A 21,735-nucleotide genomic window follows, 5' to 3' on the forward strand; every position below is an offset into this window, starting at 1 on the left:
TAGGGTCCGGCATTCCTCTCTCATGCTGGCTCAGTGCCCCCCGCAGCCGTCAACGGGTGCCCCAATGGCCCGCTGGACGTGAGGAGGACTTGATCCAGCTGTGACGGTGTAGCACAAAACATACATACAGTCGTGCTCAAAAATATTGGCACCCTAGGAGACTGTATTGTCAATTGTATATATTTGTCCAAAAAAAATCCATCTCTCACTATTCTGGCATTTAGCAAATAGAAATAATTTTGGTAATCCCAATTGACCTAAAAATGAAAATTTTAGTCTAATTTTATGTCAGACAGTCAAGGGGGAAAAAAAGCAGTCTTTTTATAGTCCTGCTCAAAAATATTGGCACCCCAGGGATGCTGAGGTACCAATATTTTTGAGGACAACTGTAGACAGAAAATAATGTAAGAGCCGAGAAATAACATACACTGCATACATTGTTACAATACATAGTAACTAATAAATATACATTAACACAGCAAACAGGCATTTGTGATTGATAAAATCCATGAAATTAGTGTTGGAAGCGACAGAAAATATATGAGACACATGACGATCGGTGGTACAAGCAATCCCGCCAGCAGCGGTGTGCATGTGAATTGATCAATTTACATCACATTTGCACATAAAAAATATCTAAATCAGATTATCGTAGGGATTATAAAGAATACTAAAGCCTAGGAAAAACTGCTCGTTGAGTGACAATTACATCGTGCACGCAGACAGCCGCAGTGGGGGAAACACAGTCACATGCTGTACATACTTTGCAAACATTTGAACAGAACAAGGTTAAAAGTGATTAGAAGTGTCCTTTTCATTGTAATTTAGGACAGTCAACTCATTAGCTAATTCCTGGTTTGAGTTATCATTGAAGTTATTGTTTTTATAAAAGGGTGTAGTTCCAATGCATTGTGCATCTTGGGTAAAAGATTCGTGTTTGAAATTTTTTCGAAAGGTGATCCTGCATTATTTGTGCATACGCATGGTCTGAGGAGGTTCTAAATTTGTTTGCAGAGTATGAACAAATACGTTTGATGCACAAATCTGTGCGTATGCGCGGTTAGTGAATGAGGCCAATTGTGTCTACTGCAAAGCAGAACTAACAGACCACAACGGTAAGTTCGCCAACACAAGATATCGATGTTAGCGCATTTAATATAGCCTATCATTGCTACGAGTTAAAATGTATAGTAATGCCCCTACAAGTTGTCAATGATACACACAGCTGCAGGTGTACTTAAAATCAATTCATTGGCGAAATCGTAACAACATAAACACATAATAAGCAGACATACACAAGCTCCTAGGGTCACAAATGACGCCAAGGCACTCAACAGTATGTGGACTGGCTAATGGTAAGCCAGTTGCTAATATGAGCTCACAACAGCCAACTCTACACTCTCATTTGCTGACTTCCACATCGCAGACCAGGCCAGGCCCCACCTTCTAAAGCCACACACACACAAAGTCACAAATATTATAGGTGTGGAATGTGAGGGTGGCGACCCCAAGTGGACAACAATAATACATGTACTGCACTTCATGTGCACATTTTGTTGTTTAAAATGCAAAATCTATTTTTATCCAACCTCAGCTTACAGCAGATCGCACCACTTTCATTTACGCAGTTTTGAAAATTAGAACATGCTGAAGATGAGATGTTCATGCTTACTTTGTTATAATCAATCAAATACCCTCAAATCAGGATAATGAATACTTTTTGAGCAGATAATTGACATTAAGGTATATTTTTGCTGACCCAAGTCATACTGATGCATCAAATTCATGTGGCTGAAGAATGACCTCTTATACTGATTTCAGTGTAAAATGTAAATGCATAGCTTTGTGAAAGATTTATGTAGCTACACATCATTACAAACTAAGAGGGACCTGAAATGGTGATGTGGCTCATCAGTATTCATTATTACATTGCTGTTGTACGAAAAAGCATTTATGTTGAATAAGTTTCATTTTGTACAATAAAACAAATCTGTTTAAGGTACATTTACATTTCTAGGGTTAAAGCTGACGAATAATAGTTGTTTTTGGTGTGTTTTTATGAAATACTACCTCTAGAGATTTATCTTGCTCCTGACAAATACACAACGGTCAAATGTGACATGCATGGTTATCGTTTTACATCGACAATATACAACCCCAATTCCAATGAAGTTGGGACGTTGTGTTAAACATAAATAAAAACAGAATACAATGATTTGCAAATGACGTTATTTAACCATATTATTAACCATATTTAATTGAATACACGACAAAGACAAGATATTTAATGTTCAAACTGATCAACTTTATTGTTTTTAGCAATTAATCATTAACTTAGAATTTTATGACTGCAACAAGTTCCAAAAAAGCTGGTACAGGGTCATGTTTACCACTGTGTTGCATCACCTTTTCTTTTAACATTTAATAAACATTTGGGAACTGAGGACACTAATTGTTGAAGCTTTGTAGGTGGAATTCTTTCCCATTCTTGCTTGATGTACAGCTTCAGCTGTTCAAAGGTCCGGGGTCTCCGTTGTCGTATTTTACGCTTCGTAATGCGCCACACATTTTCAATGGGAGACAGGTCTGGACTGCAGGCAGGCCAGTCTAGTACCCGCACTTTTTTACTACGAACCCATGCTTTTGTAACACGTGTAGAATGTGGTTTGGCATTGCCTTGCTGAAATGTGCACGGGCATCCATGAAAAAGACGTTGCTTGGATGGCAGCATATGTTTCTCTAAAACCCGTATGCACCTTTAAGCATTAATGGTGCCTTCACAGATGTGTAAGTTACCCATGCCATTGGCACTAACACAGCCCCATACCATCACAGATGCTGGCTTTTCAACTTTGTGTCCATAACAGTCCGGATGGTTCTTTTCCTCTTTGGCCCGGAGGACACGACGTCCACAATTTCCAAAAACAATTTGAAATGTGGACTCGTCAGACCACAGAACACTTTTCCACTTTGTATCAGTCCATCTTAGATGAGGTCGGGCCCAGAGAAGCCGGGGGCGTTTCTGGGTGTTATTCATAATTGGCTTTGCATAGGAGAGTTTCAAGTTGCACTTACGGATGTAGCGCCGAACTGTTTTACTGACATTGGTTGTCTGAAGTGTTCCTGAGTCCATGTGGTGATATCCTTTACACATTGATGTTGGTTTTTGATGCAGTCCCACCTGAGGGATCGAAGGTCACGGGCATTCAATGTTGGTTTTCGGCCTTGCCGCTTACAGGCAGTGATTTCTCCAGATTCTCTGAACCTTTTGATATTATTATGGACCGTAGATGCTGAAATCCCTAAATTCCTTGCAATTGTACATTGAGGAACATTGTCCTTAAACTGTTCGACTATTTTCTCACACACTTGTTCACAAAGAGGTGAACCTCGCCCCATCTTTGCTTGTGAATGACTGAGCAGTTCAGGGAAGCTCCTTTTATACCCAATAAATGGCACCCACCTGTTCCTAATTAGCTTTGTTCACCTGTGGATGTTCCAAGCAGGGGTTTGATGAGCATTCCTCAACTTTCTCAGTCTTTTTTGCCACCTGTCCCAGCTTTTTTGGACCGTCTTGCAGCCATAAAATTCTAAGTTAACGATTATTTGCTAAAAACAATCAAGTTTATCAGTTTGAACATTAAATATCTTGTCTTTGTAGTGTATTCAATTAAATATAGGTTGAACATGATTTGCAAATCATTGTATTCTGTTTTTCTTCATTGGAATTGGGGTTGTATAATATGTAGTTTTTCCCAATACAATTTTGGTATACATGCTCTCCACTTGGCAACAAACAGTGATTGCCTTTTGTTTATCAAAACTAGACAATCAACCGTACAGGCCAAGATTTGTGCAAGCTCTGCTACATTATCAGTAAACACTGTGACAGCATCATTGCTGTAAATATTTATGGAAGCTTGTAGGGTCTGTATTTCCATGTTTGACCTGTGTTTACACTATGTTTAGGTGTTAATGCTGAGTGAGTGGATTTGGGAATATGTCCTCTTGTATGATCTCAGTGGGTGTTTGCGTGTGGGGCCTGAAACTCCATATTCACTCATATCAGACACAGCATCTTTGACAAAATACATGTTGCCAATGAATATTTTACCCTGATTTTGACCAAGTTTAGAAGACCTCTGTGGACCTTTGTGGAATGATGGTGAATCCAGCTAAAGAATCCTCAGATATTTACTGAGAGGAAATACTTAAAAGATCCGTGAAAGGAGATATTTCATCTTCCTTCAGCGATAAAGCAAGGTGGTGGTATCCGACAACTTAATCCCTTTTCCTCTTTCTCGAGTGATGGCTCGGAAATGTATCATATTGTTGTCACAAGAGAAACGGCTTTGCAAGATAAACCATCTTCCATGATATACTCAGCTCTCATAGTGTTCAGAGATGTTGTCCAGTCTGCACATTGTAACTTTTCCCCGTAGAACTGCACAGATGATACATTAGCCTCTGCTCACCTGTGCTTGTGAAGCGATGTTCAGTTCAGATCCATCATTGTGTAACAAAACATCTAGGCAATGCAAGTTTTTAGCTCACCAAAATAATCACCTACATTGTAAAGTAAACAGGATTTAGCAGCAACTCTGTGCTTCTAATATTTAGACTTCTGGCAAATGTACCTGTAATACAATTTTCCTACCAATAGAGCTCACGTAGCTTTGTTTGTGCGTTTTGTTTTTCCAAAGGACTAAAACTGCTGAGTTTAGATATTGTCATTTTAATGATTAATGTGCTTATGTGTGTGTTTGTTTTATATATCCCCTGAACGTTGGATGGGACACATCCCCTGGGGACTGTGTCACACCCGTAGAATGCAATCAGTAATCAGTAATCAGTTAGGTAAAAATAAGCTCAAAACGTCATTGCTCAAACATTGTTTTTTCATTTCTTGCTTATGTGTATCGATGCAACATTACGTTGTGCTGTTTAGCGATGGGTATCGTTAAGATTTTAAAACGATAACGATATGATTTTTTTAAGCTCTTTTTATTGGACATTTGAAGGATTACAACAACAAAAATAAAGCAAAACAAGACCGAGCAAACAGCCATCTTGTATAAGAAAATGTAACAATGAATAAAATTCACAGGTTTAATATTTTGAAATGGCACAAAGTTCTTCACAGGTAGACTCTCATCAAGAAAAAGTCTCAATTTTGTCCCAATATTGTTTACTGATGCTACTACTCTTAACGATACTGCTTATCGATCCAGTACCTCAACGGTATTCTTATTGGTTAAAAAAATAAAAATACAATTTAACCCTAAAACAAATATCAGAATTAACACTGCTTTATTTTAAAAAATAATTAACGTCTTATAACGTCAACAACATTAATATAAAATAAATAAATAAATAAAAACAAGGACTTACAAAACAATTTTTTTTTTTTAACAAATCACTGATATGTTAGATATATAAACCAGGGTTATTCAACTAAAAATGAAAAAGGTCCTGAGCAAAAAAATTAAATCTTGAAGCGACGGTCCGGTGTGTATTTATTGTAGCCTAGTTATTGTATCTTCATCTGCTTGTAATCAATACCTCAGTCAAATCAAATTAAATCAATACAATTCAAAAACGTTTTGACATCTATTATTGTCAAGTAACTAAACACATACAAATGCTCTTATGTACAAGTTTACATACCCTGGCAGAATTTGTGCAGTATTTCTTTTTAAATGTGACTGATGACTGAACAAGGAGCATCTCATTATTTAAAAATAAAAAGTCAAACGGACTCGAACTCTGGACAACACCCACCCATATAGCTTGGAGAGTGAGAAAGTTAGAGTAAGCATGTCATTAACAATATTTATTAAAGTAATTTCATTGCAGTAAAGTAATTTAATTGCAGTAAGTTAGCACCCGTTATTTCTGTCATGTAATGTTGATTTGACCTAAACTGATGTCAGTGGCCAATCCTTGAATGCCCCCTAGAGGTAATTGATGTTTTAACTTTTGTCTAAAATGCTCGAGAATAATTTGAGCTGGGAGGGCTCCAGCACGCCCACAACCCTTGTGAGGATAAGCTGTACAGAAAATGGATGGATGGATGGATGGATGGATGGATACAGTATACCGTACACAAGTATATACAATAAATGAACATGTCATATAAATAGACACATTGCTCCAGCTATCGTTTTTTTAAAACTTGCTGATCGGCGAAGCCTAATTCAGATACCACCGTATCCCGTCTTTTAGGATCACTGGGCGTTATCTTGTCAACTCAAACACTGTCGCAGAGGCGAACCAGAAAATGTGTCACCGGTCAACAGGACCGGATACACTCATTACCATGGTGACGACAACAACAATGCTTTGCACCAATCTATTGGCGGTGTGTGTGTGTGTTGAGGGGGTGGGACAAAATGAGTAAAAACGTGTGGTGGTTATCACCGGTGCTCGGGAGAAGATTGCTTGAGGTATGTTCACATACTTTACAACAAAACAATATTTAGCCTAGCAAGCCAGTGCTAGCACTAATGGTTGTACATAAACATGCCGGCGGTCTGTCGAATCATGCTCTAAAGCACAGGTGTCAAACTGGTGGCCCGGGGGCCAGATCCGGCCCGCCACATCATTTTATGTGGGCCCGCGAAAGCAAATCAAAATTGTTCATTGTGTTCTGGTGTAATACCATTGAGATATTTCCAAGCATTTCTTTGTTACCAATCCCCCTTTGAAAAGAAATGTAACAGTTGAAAAACATGTTTTTTTTCGGCTTCTGATTTCAAAACTGGTTATTCCTCAATGTGTTGTGTATACTGTATGCAATTAGAATATATCTGGTAATCTTTCATTTGTATGAGTTCACAGTCGTAGAGAAGTCATAACTACGATGTGGCCCGTGACAAAAATGAGCTTGACACCCCTGCTCTAAAGCTTCGGCAAACATTGGTTTGTGCGCGTGAATAAATGTTGACAACATTGACCAAGTATGTTGACAACAGCAAGCGCGGGAGGTGATGCGCTGGTCAGAATACGCAATCCTATTGGTCGACGTCAATGTGCGCTGTCGGAGAGTTGTCGTTGATATGTCACACTACATGGATATCCCAAAAATCAAACATGCTAAATTTTTCATTTTGGCATCTTTGGGCCATCGTAGGGCCAAATTGTTGGCCGTGGATTATGTCACACGACAAGAAGTTTTGTTGTTCCTGACAAAATATGTTGTACCCCGATCTGGGGCCCGACATATTTACAATACTGTATAGTGCTATTTTTCTCATTAAACCAGATGTTACAAAACATTTTGGGGTGTTTTTGTTTTTTCGGGCACTGGTACAGATTGTCCTTTCCATTCATTTCAATGGGTAAAGATGATTTGAGATACACGTGTTTTGAGTTACAAACGTGGTCACGGAACAAATTCAATTTGTAAATTAATGTGCCACTGTATCAAGTTCTGAATGGTATATTTAGTAGAACCAGGGGTATTACAGGCATGGATTGGCAACTGTACAGTAACTGCACAAATGTAGCTGTTTAAGGGTTGATGTTATTCTTCAAGACTAATCTTTAATATTCCTAGCCCCGTTCATTATGCCATTGATCAGTGTATAACCATGTTTACTTTATAATTGTGCCACAGAAGATGACAATCAACCGTCTTTTTCAGCTAAATCAGAGAGGGCTGCATTTCATGGCTTTGGAAGGGATACTGGAGCATCCGGCTGTCAGGTTAGTTCCATATCACATGATGATAACAAGCCTATATTTGCTTATTTTAACCGTTTTTAAGTTTGATTCCAGTGATCTTTTTATTATTTAGTTGGGGACTTGTAGAACTGTAGTTCAAATGAGCATTGTTTATTTTTGATTATTTTTATTGTACATAATGTGTATGTTATAGACTAGGTCGTGATTGATTTTTAGCCTACTTTGCACTTCTTACATTTCAGCTGGTCTTTTGCCAGGCTTTTAATCCAAATAATTGAATTAGAGCATTGATCTCCTTGCCACATGGCTTCTTGCCACTTGCCTGACATGGCTAATGACTTCTCATGCTTCAAAAGAAGTCCTGCGGTGGATTGATTCTTATTCACTCGCCTCTGCTTGTCAGTCTCAGGTGCACTTCACTTCCACTACACATTAATTTGTTAAGTTTTATTTGTAAACCGATCCATTGAACTCAAATATAAATGTATAAATAAGACTATCTATTGCTTGGAGTTGATTTACCCTTGGAGTTTTCTGTCGTGATTTTCTCTGGGAGAGTGAGAGTAGACTTTGTTTAGGCAATGGTTCAATATCATTGAACAAAGCCAAGAGCACAAATGGGTCAGTGATATGACATCTGTAACAGGTTGTCATTTTACAGAGCCAGTTTCTTCCTTTTGGATTACTTTTTGTCACTTTCTCCAATAGTTGTGAAGACTTACATTCTGCATGGAGGAAACTACTGTATAGTGTGTAATTACTTTTAAATGAGGTATATGCAGCGTAATAATGCCTAGATCACATAAACAGCCTTTAATAGAATGATTTCTATTCTTTTAGTGCTCGTGTAACATCACATCACATCACATCTGTTTAACTACCCGAGTTTATCTACTAGAAAGGTCAAGTATGTGATTGTGTCAATCGTCAGCCTGCAGAGGGGGTTCCCAGAGGCACGTGGACAAGTTGGCAAGCCAATAACTAAACATAGATCACTTTTGTACTTGCCACCGTGATGAGGTAGCTGATTACTCTAAGTGGACCAAGTTTCTAATTGGCCTGTTAACCCTGTTTGCTGAGATTGTAAGGGTCAACAAGATAATGGATAACACTGTCACTGAATACTAATACTGTATGTAATATGTTACTTATTTTTGTCAGTAATCTAAACTGGAAAATACTCAATTCGGAGATACATTTGTTGTTTAGTTGAGTTTCTTATAGTCCAGGGTGTATCCCACCTCTCGCCCAAAGTCATTTAAGGTATAGCTAATTGATGTATGGGTAATTCTTTGTTATAATTTGACACATATAATAAGAAGACACCTTAAATTGTAGTATACACCATACACTTTCTTGATGATTTTCGAAAGCAAACATTGAAAATGAAAGCTGTTTCCTCTTATTTTCTCTCGCAGCCATCTCTACGCTCAGACGTGGGAGTGACAAGTCCTAGTTCAGGGACGACATCGGCAAAGTCAGCGGCTCCTTTCTACACGTTCAGTGCAGCCAATCCCAGAAGACGTTCTTTACAGGACCCTCCGGCCATTGGTCAGTAGCACTTTAGTCAAACACTTGAAAAAAACACAAATTCTCCTCTATGGGAATAACTCTTGATGCAACCACGTAGCTTAGCCTTTCAGTCCTCCAGCTTCATGTTAATACTAAATAGCATCTACTGTATGTTGCGGTGCTATAACCCCTTAAGCAACGGATTGAACACAACACAATGCAGCAACATATCACTGACGTCTGGCGGAAACCTTGCATCTCCAAAACCATTACTTTTCAGAACACACACAAAAGAAAAACCATATGTTTGTTGAACCATTAACATTGCATCATCAAAGAGAACAAGACATTTTCAACAATTTGGATTGGTTTAGGCGGCACGGTGGACGACTGGTTAGAGCGTCAGCCTCACAGTTCTGAGGACCCGGGTTCAATCCCTGACCCCGACTGTGTGGAGTTTGCATGTTCTCCCCGTGCCTGCGTGGGTTTTCTCCGGGCACTCCGGTTTCCTCCCACATCCCAAAAACATGCATTAATTGGAGACTCTAAATTGCCCATAGGCATGACTGTGAGTGCGAATGGTTGTCTGTTTGTATGTGCAAACGATTGGCTGGCAACCAGTTCAGGGTGTACCCCGCCTCCTGCCCGATGACAGCTGGGATAGGCTCCAGCGCGCCCGCGACCCTAGTGAGGATAAGCGGCTCAGAAAATGGATGGATGGATGGATGGATTGGTTAATAATTATCAAAAATAACACACACGTGGGGACTGACCAATAGAAAATATGAAATTGACCAAATTTGGACATACTTGTAGGTGGTTTTGGGTTGATCCCAGAGATTTGTAGACAAACTATTTTAAAAGTACTCACAGTCATATATTCTTTACCCTCTGCGAAGAATGACTCATATTAGTGATTATCTTAGAGGAGTTCAGACTTCTCAATGAACAGTATATCCATCTGTCTGTCTTATATTGCCCCGAGGCAGCCACACCAGAAAGAGCAGAACAATGGCCATTCAATTGATCCAGTGTAACAAAAACTGTGTAATTCTTTTCAATTCTACTTAATTATGTCATTACTGTAGGTTATGTAAAGTACAATTTTCTGGAGTACTATTTGTCCTCACTAAAATACACATTAAGACACTTTGAGGTTTTCTCAAAACTACCTGTTCAATTTTCACATCATTGTGTCACTTGTGTACATTAAAAAAGCAGTTTCTCATGTCTTTGAACAATTTGCAAATGCTTTGGCACTTCCATGCAAATAATTACGTACAATTAAATGCTGTGTCTGACATCATCAGTCATGTTGATCAAAATGTGTTCTAATTGGTCTCTGTTGAATAGTCTCACCCCACACAACATTTAGGCATTAGTTCATCGCATAAGTCGTTGTCATACTATTTCAAGCATGCTGTATTTCTATACGTTTCCATCAGACCTTTTTTTCCAGGTGAATCTTGACTTTTCTCTCACGAACGGACAATTTTAAGTATTAGATCAACCAATGATCAGGTTTCTGAAAAAGCTCATCATCAGAGAAGATATTTGTTGTGATGTGGAGGAGAATTTGTGGCCCAGAAGCCAGGAACATCAGGTATAGGAAGACTGCACTGTAATTCCTACAGCACTGCCTCTATAACTTTCCCTATAAGGAGAATGTACTGTTCACATTTGTACTTTTTTTTGTGCTGTGCCTTGCTGTGTTTTCTTTTCTGTATTTCAGAACATGGTCTGTCAAAAAATTACAGTACAAACAGTAAATGTGAATCTCTTGCAATCAATCTTCCACATACATGCACTAAGATGTAACTTACAATGTAGTATAATTGTCATAAAAACTTTAGCCGGAGTTCACGTTAGAACATTCCCCGAGAGTGCATTGTTATATTGACAACATGACTAAGCAATTTTACTGTCTTATCCGAACACAATAACACACGGACTTATTCTGATAGCTTGAACGTCCATTGACACAAATATTTGCTTTTGAGAGATGAACTAATGATTTTGAGCCAGAGATCAGCTTTTGCGGGTAATCTGTGGCGTTTTGCTATTTCTACGAATTGTTTTGAGAAATGCATTTACTGTTTTGCTAATGTTGAAGTTGATTCGAGAAATTTTCCAAAGTGACTAAGAATTGAATGAGTAGATGCATCTGCTTATTATTGTGTACTATTATCGGAAAATTAAACAATATGACGTACCAGTGCCACATCTTCAATAAAATCAACAAAAGATTATTTTCTTCTATTCTGTCTGCAGTTGTTTTTGTGTTGTTGGCGAAGTGTTTTGTTTGGAGCACATTCATACCATCTCATGTTTGTTTGTGAATGAACAAATGCGCTTTCATCTCTCTCCACAGATCCTCTACAAACAAAAAAGGTTCGCAAGGTCCCTCCTGGCCTGCCTTCATCTGTGAGTGGAAGATCATCTACCTCTCATATAAATAGATTTCACAGTGAGCTCACTTCAACACACACACACACACAAATACACATTCACACATAGATCTGTGGTACTCAGAAGGCCAACCTGTCAAGGCCTGTACACAAAGAGCGCTCTCGACATCATCCCCTCAGTCACTGAACAGGGATTTGTCGTCTAGTACCACTGTTTTTCTTGACTCACAAAGTTGTGGCATCTTATATATGTTGTTAAATGCATTATTGTATGATTTGATGCTCAAAGCTGATTTGTGTAGTTCTCCATGCTTCCTTGTGTGTAGCTCGGCTGCACCAGAGGTGATTGATTTTCAGTGGTGCCCTGTCACAGTCCAGCTTCCTCACAGGCTCTCCGGGGAGAAAGTGAAGCTGTCAGAGCGGATCCCCAGCTCTGCTCTTTTGATGTTTAATTAGTCATTACGTCGCTGAACAGGAGGACAGACAGAGATTAATAGCACAGAATATCTGAAAATTCTGCTGGTAATGATCCCAACGGAGCAGAAACCATTAGGATGCAGAGAAGTGTGGAGCTCAGCTTGCGTTCGGTTAGGCAGGGGGCGGGGAGGTGTTTGGAGTTCATTAATATGCATAAATCACAAAGTCAGATGTTCTTTTGAAAAATCTTAGTGAATTGCCAAATATTGTAATATATCACGTCCCTGCTTGAATTCCTTTAACTGGTTCAAGACTGTTCTTTATTCTTAATAAGAAGCAACTGGTTTGCTAAAATACAACTTTTTCCCTTATTATTAAACAGTATTGCTTGTTTTGGTAAGGGATTCTGAGACTGGCTTTACCCTTCAGTGCCTTGATAATCGTCACCTCCGCTGCCGTTCCTCCAAGATCAAATGTGGAACAGGCTGCGGAACATAAAAGGCTGACACGTGTTTTGTTTCTGGATTTGTATTTGAAAAGAAGTTTGTCAGAGCATGAGGGAGCGAAGGCGTCTGTGTCAGCGGCAAAAGCGTGTGCTGCCTCGTTCCTCTTAAGTAAGTGATATATCTGAGGTCTTGTCAGACAGGGGAGGCGGGGAGGGGGGGGGGGGGGGGTGGGGGCAGGCAAAGAACAGTTGCCTCGCGGGTTACATCTCTTTGTTGTGTAAATGGACGCTGGGCTTTTATTTGTCACTACTTAACACATGGGTGCAGGTGCGTTTGTGTGACTCATAAGAGTACAATCAAGCAGTACAATGGCAGATAGGGAGAAACTGTGACAGAGCATGAAATAAAATAGCTTCTTCTTGTCACTCAGCACTGTTCAGGCGATAAAGCCGGGAGCTTGGCGGGATTATCCCAGTTAGTCTTTGATCCCATTTGAAAGAAAAGAGATGGAAATGTTCAATAAAAGGCTACAGACCTCTTAAACAAAACGAAAACAACAAACAAAAGGCCAGTTCTTGTATAGTTTTATATTGGAGGTCGCCTGTAGGAAGTGTTACTGATCCTATTGATAAGGGGCCATAAACATCCATGTTTGAATACAGTTTGTAGGTATAATTTTCTATTCTGCTACCCTGGACTGGATAAGTGGAAGAGAGGAGGCTTAGGTTTTTATTGTTTTGTATTTTGGCCTTTCCCTTCTCAAGCAAAAACTGTGTTTGCGTCACTATTAAGGCTGTCACTATCAAATATTTTTAAGTACTCAAGTAATTATTATTTTTTTATTACTAATATTCAATGTATTCTCATTTGTGAGGGATGGACTTCTATCCTTAAACGGCATAAATAGTGGTATAAATACAGAATTTGACACAACAAAATCAGCCTCTGCTAAACGGTTAGCATTTTCGATTAGCATTAGTGCGCTAGTGATTACATTTTAGGTTAAAAAAACACTAACTACAATTCAGCTCTTTCAAAAATCATGTTATATGTGCATTAAACATCTAATAGTGTCTTAAAAATCACCAATGTTTTGCACGGCCCCAACAGCACATCGATCTGCAACAAATGTCCATGCGGTAAACATAGAATGTGGCCAAATGGGTGCGGGTGGGGCAAATTGGTTCCGGGCAGTACAAGTTTGCTTTTATTAATATATTTTTTATTTTCTCGAGGCAGAAATCTTTGCGTCGACTTAGGCAAGTTAGCTGATTTGATTTATTTATCTTTCACAGCCCGAATCACTATGCACTGATGTTTTGTAACTCTATAATCGATCCATCAATTTTCTATTCAATTTATCCTGTTCAGTGTCACATCAGGCTTAGGGCTGATTTATCCCATGCCAGCTGTGCAAAAGTCATCTCCTGTATATGAACCAGTGCATTGGTTACTTTGAGGATTTTCTTTTTTCATCGCAAATCTGCAAGGGTCTAATTTTACAGAACTCAATTTTCAGTGGTTGCCTGTCAATAGCAAAAACAGATTTTGTTTTCTCCTTTGAATGATCTCCTATTGAAAGGTAAATTATATCATTCAAATCAAAGTAACAATTTATCATCAACAGGCACTTTTGTTTCATCATCTCCTTGATACACCATTGTTGTTAATACTTTGATTGACTCAGCTAATTTTTTATTTTTATTTTTTTTTGCTTTGACTTCTAGCATCAGATGTTGGCAGTGAACAATTCACTTCACAACAACTAGCAGTTTGTCAGATGTCAGAAAGAGGATTCAAACTGTTTATTGCCACTCTCAGCTTAATGCTAACACACAATTCAAAACACGATAGAAGGCTAACTAATAACATCAATGTCATTGTGTTATAATCCTTTAGGAAATGAATTGAACTAAAACGGTGGACTTGTAGACAGAGAATATATCAATACTCACACACTTAGTTTTTATCCTCTGCGAAAAACGACATTTTACTGCAGCATATTGAGTCAGTTGTGAAACTCTTCTTAGTGTGTGTCTGTATGTCTATATTATTGTGCCCCCTGTTGCCAAGTAGCATACACCAGAAGGAGTGCAGTGTGGGGATGGAACGGATTACTGGCATTTCCATTCATTTCAGTGGGGAAAGATGAGTTCCTATACGAGTGTTTTGCATTACAAGTGTGGTCACGGAATGAATTATTTCATAATTTGAAGCACCATTTTATGTATGTTCCTGAACTAACTTTTCTTTATCTGATTTGCTGTACTGGACTTGATAGTTGGCATAATTGCACCACGTTGCCTTGGACAGCCTACGAATGCATTTTTATGTGTGCAAGGAAACACCAGTAGAATGAAGCCTCGTTTCCACCAAGCACTAGGTTTCAGTGCAATTTGGTATGCATTTCAGTGTGTTTCAATTTTGTTGGCGACCAAAATATCCCACTTTTTCGTACCCTTTTGTTGAGGTGGTCGCAGTGGTCCACTTTTGTGGCTCTAGACATACTTCTGTCCACTCATTGATTGACAGAGAATCATTATTTCACATTCCTACAATAATGGAACTGAAGGGGCGCCACTTTTAAAAAAAAATATTATAATTATGACAGAGAGAGGCTCTAACTTGGTCTCCAGCTATAGAATATTTTTAGAATCTATTTTCTACTGATTATCCCATCGGTTAATCGAGTAATCCATTTAATTGTCCACTTGGGCTCGCCATCTTCACGTTCCACAGTAAATCCTTGACGTGGAGTGTGTGTGGTTTTAAAAGGTGGTGCCTGGCTTGGTGAGTGGTGTGGGAGTCAGCGAAATAGACTGTAGAGTTGGCTGTTGTGAGCTCAGTTTAGTGGCTGACTGTAATGATGTTTACATTACCTCAGCAATCGTAGACATGCTGTTGCGGTATGCTAGTAAGTTCCGCTTTACAGTAGACACATTGCACATTATCATCTTTTTAGTGTGAAATGATCCAAAACATTGGACTTTCTTTCATTCTTTTACACACTCTTTCCTCCGGGCTCGCCATTGTAAAAACGTATTTTACACAGAGTGGTACATTAGTCTTCCTCCGGGCTCGCCATTGTAGAAACGTATATGACACAGAGTGGTACATTAGTCTTCAGTAACATTAATCTGTGTGGAAAACTATCACTGCGAAGCTTCAAGGTAGAGATTTGACTTTGAATATTTTTGTAATATAAAATTTTAAAAAATTATAAATTATTCGGGTTATCGTTTCAGCCCTAAATTTCACACTATTCTGTCAGCGCACAGCCATAACCTAAGGATTGCCCAGGATGTGCAGACCTTCGGTTTGTAAAAGAGGACATACAGAGAGATCTTGATGAAACTGTTTATAATGGCAAGGCAAAGTGTTTCGGGTCATCACGTAAAGGAAGGCTTCAGATATCCGAGCGGTGCTGGACGAAATACAAGAAACTGCAGGCTGAATACAGAAAAGTAAAAGATTTTTTTTAAATCCAGAGCAGTGAAAATTTAGTTTTTAAAAATACCTGCATAAGCTTGGACTAACAGGAAGCACAGGCAAGGTAAGGAGGCGTGAAGGTGTAAAGGAGTACTTGTCATGCAATTAGATGACTAGCAGCCCAGGTCTGTGTTTGTGCTGCCGTCAACGACACAGGAGGTAGCCCGCAGTAGCAGTGATGAGGAGTACTGAAGCGAAGGCACACCTGAAGCCAGAGGCAGCTGTGTGAAGAGCCTGCAGCGTACCTGTAAAGCATGAATGCAGCTGCAGATGCCGCTGAAAGGTTTTGCTGGTGTAAGTAAGCGCAAAAGCCTCACTAGAGACCTGAATAGATGCTTGATTAAAAAAATACACACACATTTGTGAACAATGTGTTTCCTATCATTTTTGGTCTACTCCTGGGAATTTTCTCGTTTAAGTATTTATTTTCTTCTTAAATCCCACTCTTCCCAGGCCGCTTGTCTTTGGACACTTGACTCTAAAAATAAATTGCAGTTTTGAATCAGACAGGCAATGGAAGTTGCAGGTCCAAGCATGATGTTTGTGTACTCTTCATGATGGGCCTGAATCAAAATATTTACCGGCGCACATCCTTGCTGCATTTAGGGTTTGACACCGCCGTGCATCAGAATGTGAAGGCTATCTGGACAGGACAGCTGGTGATTACAAACAGTGAAATGTTCATGGGTCTTTTTCATCTTATAGTGTATACAGACACCCTCCTCTCTGAGCCACGCACATACTATTCCCCCTGTGGTCTGCTTCCTGCACCACTGAACATCTGGTTGCATTTTTGGAATTTTCCATCCATCCATCCATTTTCTGAACCGCTTATCCTCACTAGGGTCGCAAGTGTGCTGGCACCTATCTAAGCTGATTTTGGGCGAGAGGCAGGGCACACCCCGAACTGGTCCCCAACCAATTGCACAGCACATAGCGACAAACAACAATTTGCACTCACATTAACACCTATGGACAATTTAGAGTCTTCAATTAACCTACCATGCAGGTTCTTAGAATGTGGGAGGAAACCGGAGTGCCCGTAGAAAACCCACGCAGGCACGGGGAGAACATGCAAAGTCCACACAGGCGAGGGTGCATTTGAACCCAGGTCTTCAGAACTGTGAAGCACGTGCTAACCAGTCATCAACCGTTCTAAGCAATTTAAACTCCATAATGAATGAAATCATAAATGTAACCATGTATGTGTGACAAATAAGCAACTTAAGTATGTTTTATTTTTACATGATGTTTTGTGTACGAATCGGCAAAAATACACATGACATGACTGTGATATCTATAGAGCCAGAAATGGTATTTAGCCGCATGCACAAATAGAAAAAAAATTCTATATGTGCATGAAAAAAATAGATCAAATAGAGCAAGCAAATGCTATCGTAGATTTCATGTAGCTGAAAGCATAACAGCGAATGACTAGACATGACCGGAGAAGCTTTCTTAAGACACGGCACACCTTTACCGTCTATCAGCATGGCCAAAACAATGGAGGAAACAACAGTGTGCGACTCACAGTCAGAAGAGGCAGAACATTTATGGCCTCACATTTCATCTGTTTACATTCGACTACTAAAAAGAGCAGCTACTGTATGTCATGCGCTGTCATCTGTGTCTGTCTAAAACTGTCCACATTTCATCCTACAAGAACTCCACTTTAAACTTGAGAAAACACATTGCGGTTTTCTATATGACCTCTGTCTGGGGAGCCTATCAGTGCTGTTTCACAAGTGCAAAGAAAGAAAGTTAATTTAAGACTCTTTCCTTTAGCCGAATTTTCCTTAATTTATGGGATTTTATAAAAACTGAATTTGTTATTGTTTTAGTGATATTTTGGGGCAAATACTGAAGTTGCACATTTTATATTTTTGCGTATTTGAGGATCATGCTTTGAATCACAAGTTAATTTGTAGTTACTCAGTACTTGAGTGGTATACTGAGTGTTTACTTAGACTTAATAATTTGGAGGACTACATTTTACTTTCACTTGAGTCATATTATTCTAAAGTAACAGTACTCTTACTTGAGTGCAATTTTTGGCTTTTATACCCACCTCTGGTCACAGAACAGATTGTGTTGGCATATGATGGTTCCACTGTGGATTAATAATTGGTTTCATGTTTTATTGGACTGTATAAAGCCAGAGCTGAAACTGAAGGTCGTAGCATGTTGTCATTGAGCAGACAGTCTTCTTTACTGGAGGATGCTGATGGGCAGCTGCGTGGGCACCTGTCTGACAGGAGCTGTGAGGAGAGATTCTGTCGCTCGTGGGGGAAAGTTGCATCTTGGAGGATATTTATGGGAAGCTGCAAAGTGGATTGGTGTGCATGACAGTTTGTTTGTGTAAATACCATACACCACCCCCCCCCCCACACACACACACACACAATTCCCTGTCAGAGGTGCAGGGGCTTGATGTGACACTTGTCCCCAGCTTCAGTGACGGTGTGGCTGCGAGAAAAAAGAGAGAACACGGTGGGCTGAGAGTCAGATCCCCTCAGGGACTTTTGCAAGTGAGAACCCCGAGTGGGGATGACAAAAAAGATTGACGTTTGCTTTTGGCAGATCACTCAGGCACCCTTGTTCCGGAGAGATCTGAACTGTACGAGCTGTGTTAAAGAAGGCCTGTTCTTGGCTCTGATGATCCAGAAATGTTCCTCAGAGTTGTGTTTGGGTATGACATTCAAAACAGTTATATACTCATCCAGCTTTCCTCAACAGTGTAAAGACTCGAGATCAAATATTGTACCGCTGCAACGTTTCCATTTCTAAGAAAGCTGTTCAGTTTCTTTCTTCCTTTTATTCACACACGATAAGCCAGGATATATTCAAGGATTGTGTTGATGAACATGCTAAGCAGGCAAAATAGTAAAATTTCAATACTACACTGCAGATTTATTACGCTTTTTCTCTCTTTGATGAATACTTTGGTTGCATTATTGGATGCTTTGTTCAACATTATTTTTGGATCTTTTTCTTTTTTTTTCTTGAGCTGAAATTACCTGGTGCTATTAACCCCTTATGGGTTCCAGTGAAAAGCTTTTTGAAATGTCGAGCCCATTCAAAGTTGGATGTTCATTTATATTTTTTTGCAATGAAGGTCAATGTAGTTGATGATTTGGGGGTTGAGCTACAGGAACTGGGGTCATAATGAAGTCAGGTTTATAGTGCTCGTATTCAATTTAATATTTTTTCACAAATAGATACTTTTAGTCTGTTCCCACGTCATCTGTTATTTTTCTGCATTATCAACCAATTTCAAGTGATGAAAATAGGTTGAGGGCAAATCTATTAACTCTTGAATGGTTGAACTGTCTGAGAAGTGTTGTAAAACTCAGACTCTTCCCTCACTCTGCGGGAGCCGTGCGCCTAAGATTGAAAGTCTGGATGGTTTTTTTTTAAAACAATAACGAGTGAAAATAAAGTAGTCATGTTAGATACATTTGGGTAAGCCTGTTTTGTTAAAATTGATAGCTATAATGCCTTGGTGCAGAAGGAACCGCGTCAGCCATGAAGGCAAATGTGTACCAATGAATTTACGCCTTTTACACTGCTTAGTCAGCTCATCGTTTTATTTGATTTTTTATTCACATTGGCATGGTCGTGTGGGTTTGCTGTCGCTGGTGGTATGTCCTACAATTTTAATTAATGAAAGCCTAATGAATTGTCTTTTTCTTTCTTTTTTTAGCGAATTAAATTAGCGGTTGAGCATGATATTTGGGTGGTGTTGTGTTGTTAGTGAGCAACGGTATATGATAGCAATATAAGGTGTAATACCAACTTGAAGTCTTTTTTGATTTCCTAAAAATGAGATATTTTGGAAAGCTCGGGATTCCGCCCGACAGCAGTCATTGGTGCACCTAATACTACAGAGCTTTACTTCTAATTAAAAAATAAAATACAATTTTGATTTTGTAAGCTGGCAATGTTAGATTTAGCGTAAAGTTTAGTGTGTAGTGCAAACATGCTCTTCTAAAATGTCAGGGTCATGAATTGTGGTTATGTAAGGTGTCTGCAGGTGATAAAATTGTAAAATTGGCCTGTGCAGCTTACAATGTTCCAGGCTCTGCACTGACCCCAGTTAGCAGGCTCCCATGGGATGGCTTCATCAGATGGTAGATTAGATAGACACCGTTGGTTTGACTGGGATGATGCTGAACAGTCGCAGCCTCCTCTGGGATCATACGCTTAGTGTTTGTCTTTGTTTTGGTTGCTGAAATGTACCACTGACATTAGAGACTGCAGATGATGGAATAGGCCAAACAAGCCAGAGGCCTGACCCTCTTTCATCTGCGAGGAGAGCAAGGAGGTAAAAGGCTGAAGATGCAAAAGCTCCTACGTTTGCTGATGTTCAAGACTCCAATGAAGCTTCAAGAGTATATGAAAGGTGTTGAAAAGCCCAGATGAGGGCAAATTAACAATTTGTGGGCATTTGTCTGTTTGAGGTTATACTGTCTTTCAAGTAAAAGTCAGTGGAGCGTCTGCTTGAACACTAGGCATGGGCCGGTATGAGATTCTGAGGTTATAATAACCGTGAGTAAAAATATTGCGGTTTCACGGTATTACGGTGTTATAATTACAGCTCTAAATTGTATTATTTTGAAATGATTTAGTAAACAACAGCTTTTTTTTAATGGAATGCGATCTGTACGTACATAAGTAGAAGAAAATAAACAATAGAATTTTTCAAAATAAAATCAAAATGTAGTAGAACAGTAAAAGTACTTATTTCTCAGAAAATGAGTTGCTACTTCTTTGCTCTTCCCCGCTTTGCAACATCAGAGTGGAAACAAACTGAAGAATAACACACTACTTACTTTATTCTGACAAGAGCTGCAATGCTTCCATGCAGTATTTACTTTAAAAAAAATACAAAATATTTCATGATATTTAGGTCTTATGGCCTGCACCTTTTTGACTTGCTCTGCATATGCGCTGTTGTAGTAGTCCTGCGGCTGATGATGGATCACTGATGCACGTAGCCCTCCACTGAGACAATGATCTCCGCGGAAGGATGCCGATGGAGTTGCAAGGATGTTAATGGCAGACAGCGACTGCGGCAGAATGAATAGGAGAAAGTTGAGCAAGATTTATTGATGATTGACGAGAGCTAGCCATCAAACAGCTGGCTAACTGGCTAGAAAAGAGGCAGATGTTCCCAGCCAGTGTGGATTTATGCTTTTTATGGCATCGAGACTGGGCAAAACAGATCCTGGTCTTCTACCTCTGGCCATGGTACTGCAAGGGATCCTGGTTAAAGGAAGCATTTCATTTTATTTTTATTTTTCCCCCGGATGGAGACGCGGCAGCTAAAACACGACAGCCAAACGTGCCAGCACACTCTTTTTCCGGTTCAATAGATAGTTTTTAAAAAATCTAGTTGTATTTCTTATTTCTTGAACAATGATATGTCTTTATTTCGGAGGAGTACATGGAGTACAAGGAGTACATGATTCGGAAGTCGTTCGTTACTGTCAAAGTGGATATAATAATAATTATTTTGTTCTGTTTTACAGGGCGAGTCTGAGCCCTACTTCGTGAGGAAGTCGTTATCGTTTACAATTGTAGACACCCCTGCTCTTGTAGCTGGTTGCAAACAATTTCACAACAGTCTTACAGTAATATTAACGTTACCTTTAATTTGACAATGATGGGTGGCACTCTTGCAAATCTGATTTCGTTTTGAAAGTATTGCCTCTCTTTGTAATCACCTTTTGTATATTAATTGTATTCATAAAAAGTATCCGAGCACCCAAGTACCT

The 21,735-nt window shown here is 39.3% G+C and overlaps 1 protein-coding gene across 4 annotated transcripts in view; it reads left to right on the forward strand.

Moving 5' to 3' along the window:
• tcf12 (transcription factor 12) overlaps nt 1–21,735 on the forward strand; it is a 98,520-nt gene that overhangs the window by 37,854 nt on the left and 38,931 nt on the right. For 2 of the 4 annotated variants that reach the window (XM_061670625.1, XM_061670627.1), the window contains exons 6-8: nt 7,619–7,707; nt 9,105–9,237; nt 11,570–11,622. In XM_061670625.1, the coding sequence (XP_061526609.1) occupies nt 7,619–7,707; nt 9,105–9,237; nt 11,570–11,622 (275 nt within the window). The remainder of the gene's footprint in view (nt 1–7,618; nt 7,708–9,104; nt 9,238–11,569; nt 11,623–21,735) is intronic. The other 2 variants (XM_061670629.1, XM_061670626.1) reach the window with 1 other exon arrangement.

This window comes from Phycodurus eques, chromosome 2, assembly GCF_024500275.1.
Source record: "Phycodurus eques isolate BA_2022a chromosome 2, UOR_Pequ_1.1, whole genome shotgun sequence".
Lineage (NCBI taxonomy): Eukaryota > Metazoa > Chordata > Actinopteri > Syngnathiformes > Syngnathidae > Phycodurus > Phycodurus eques.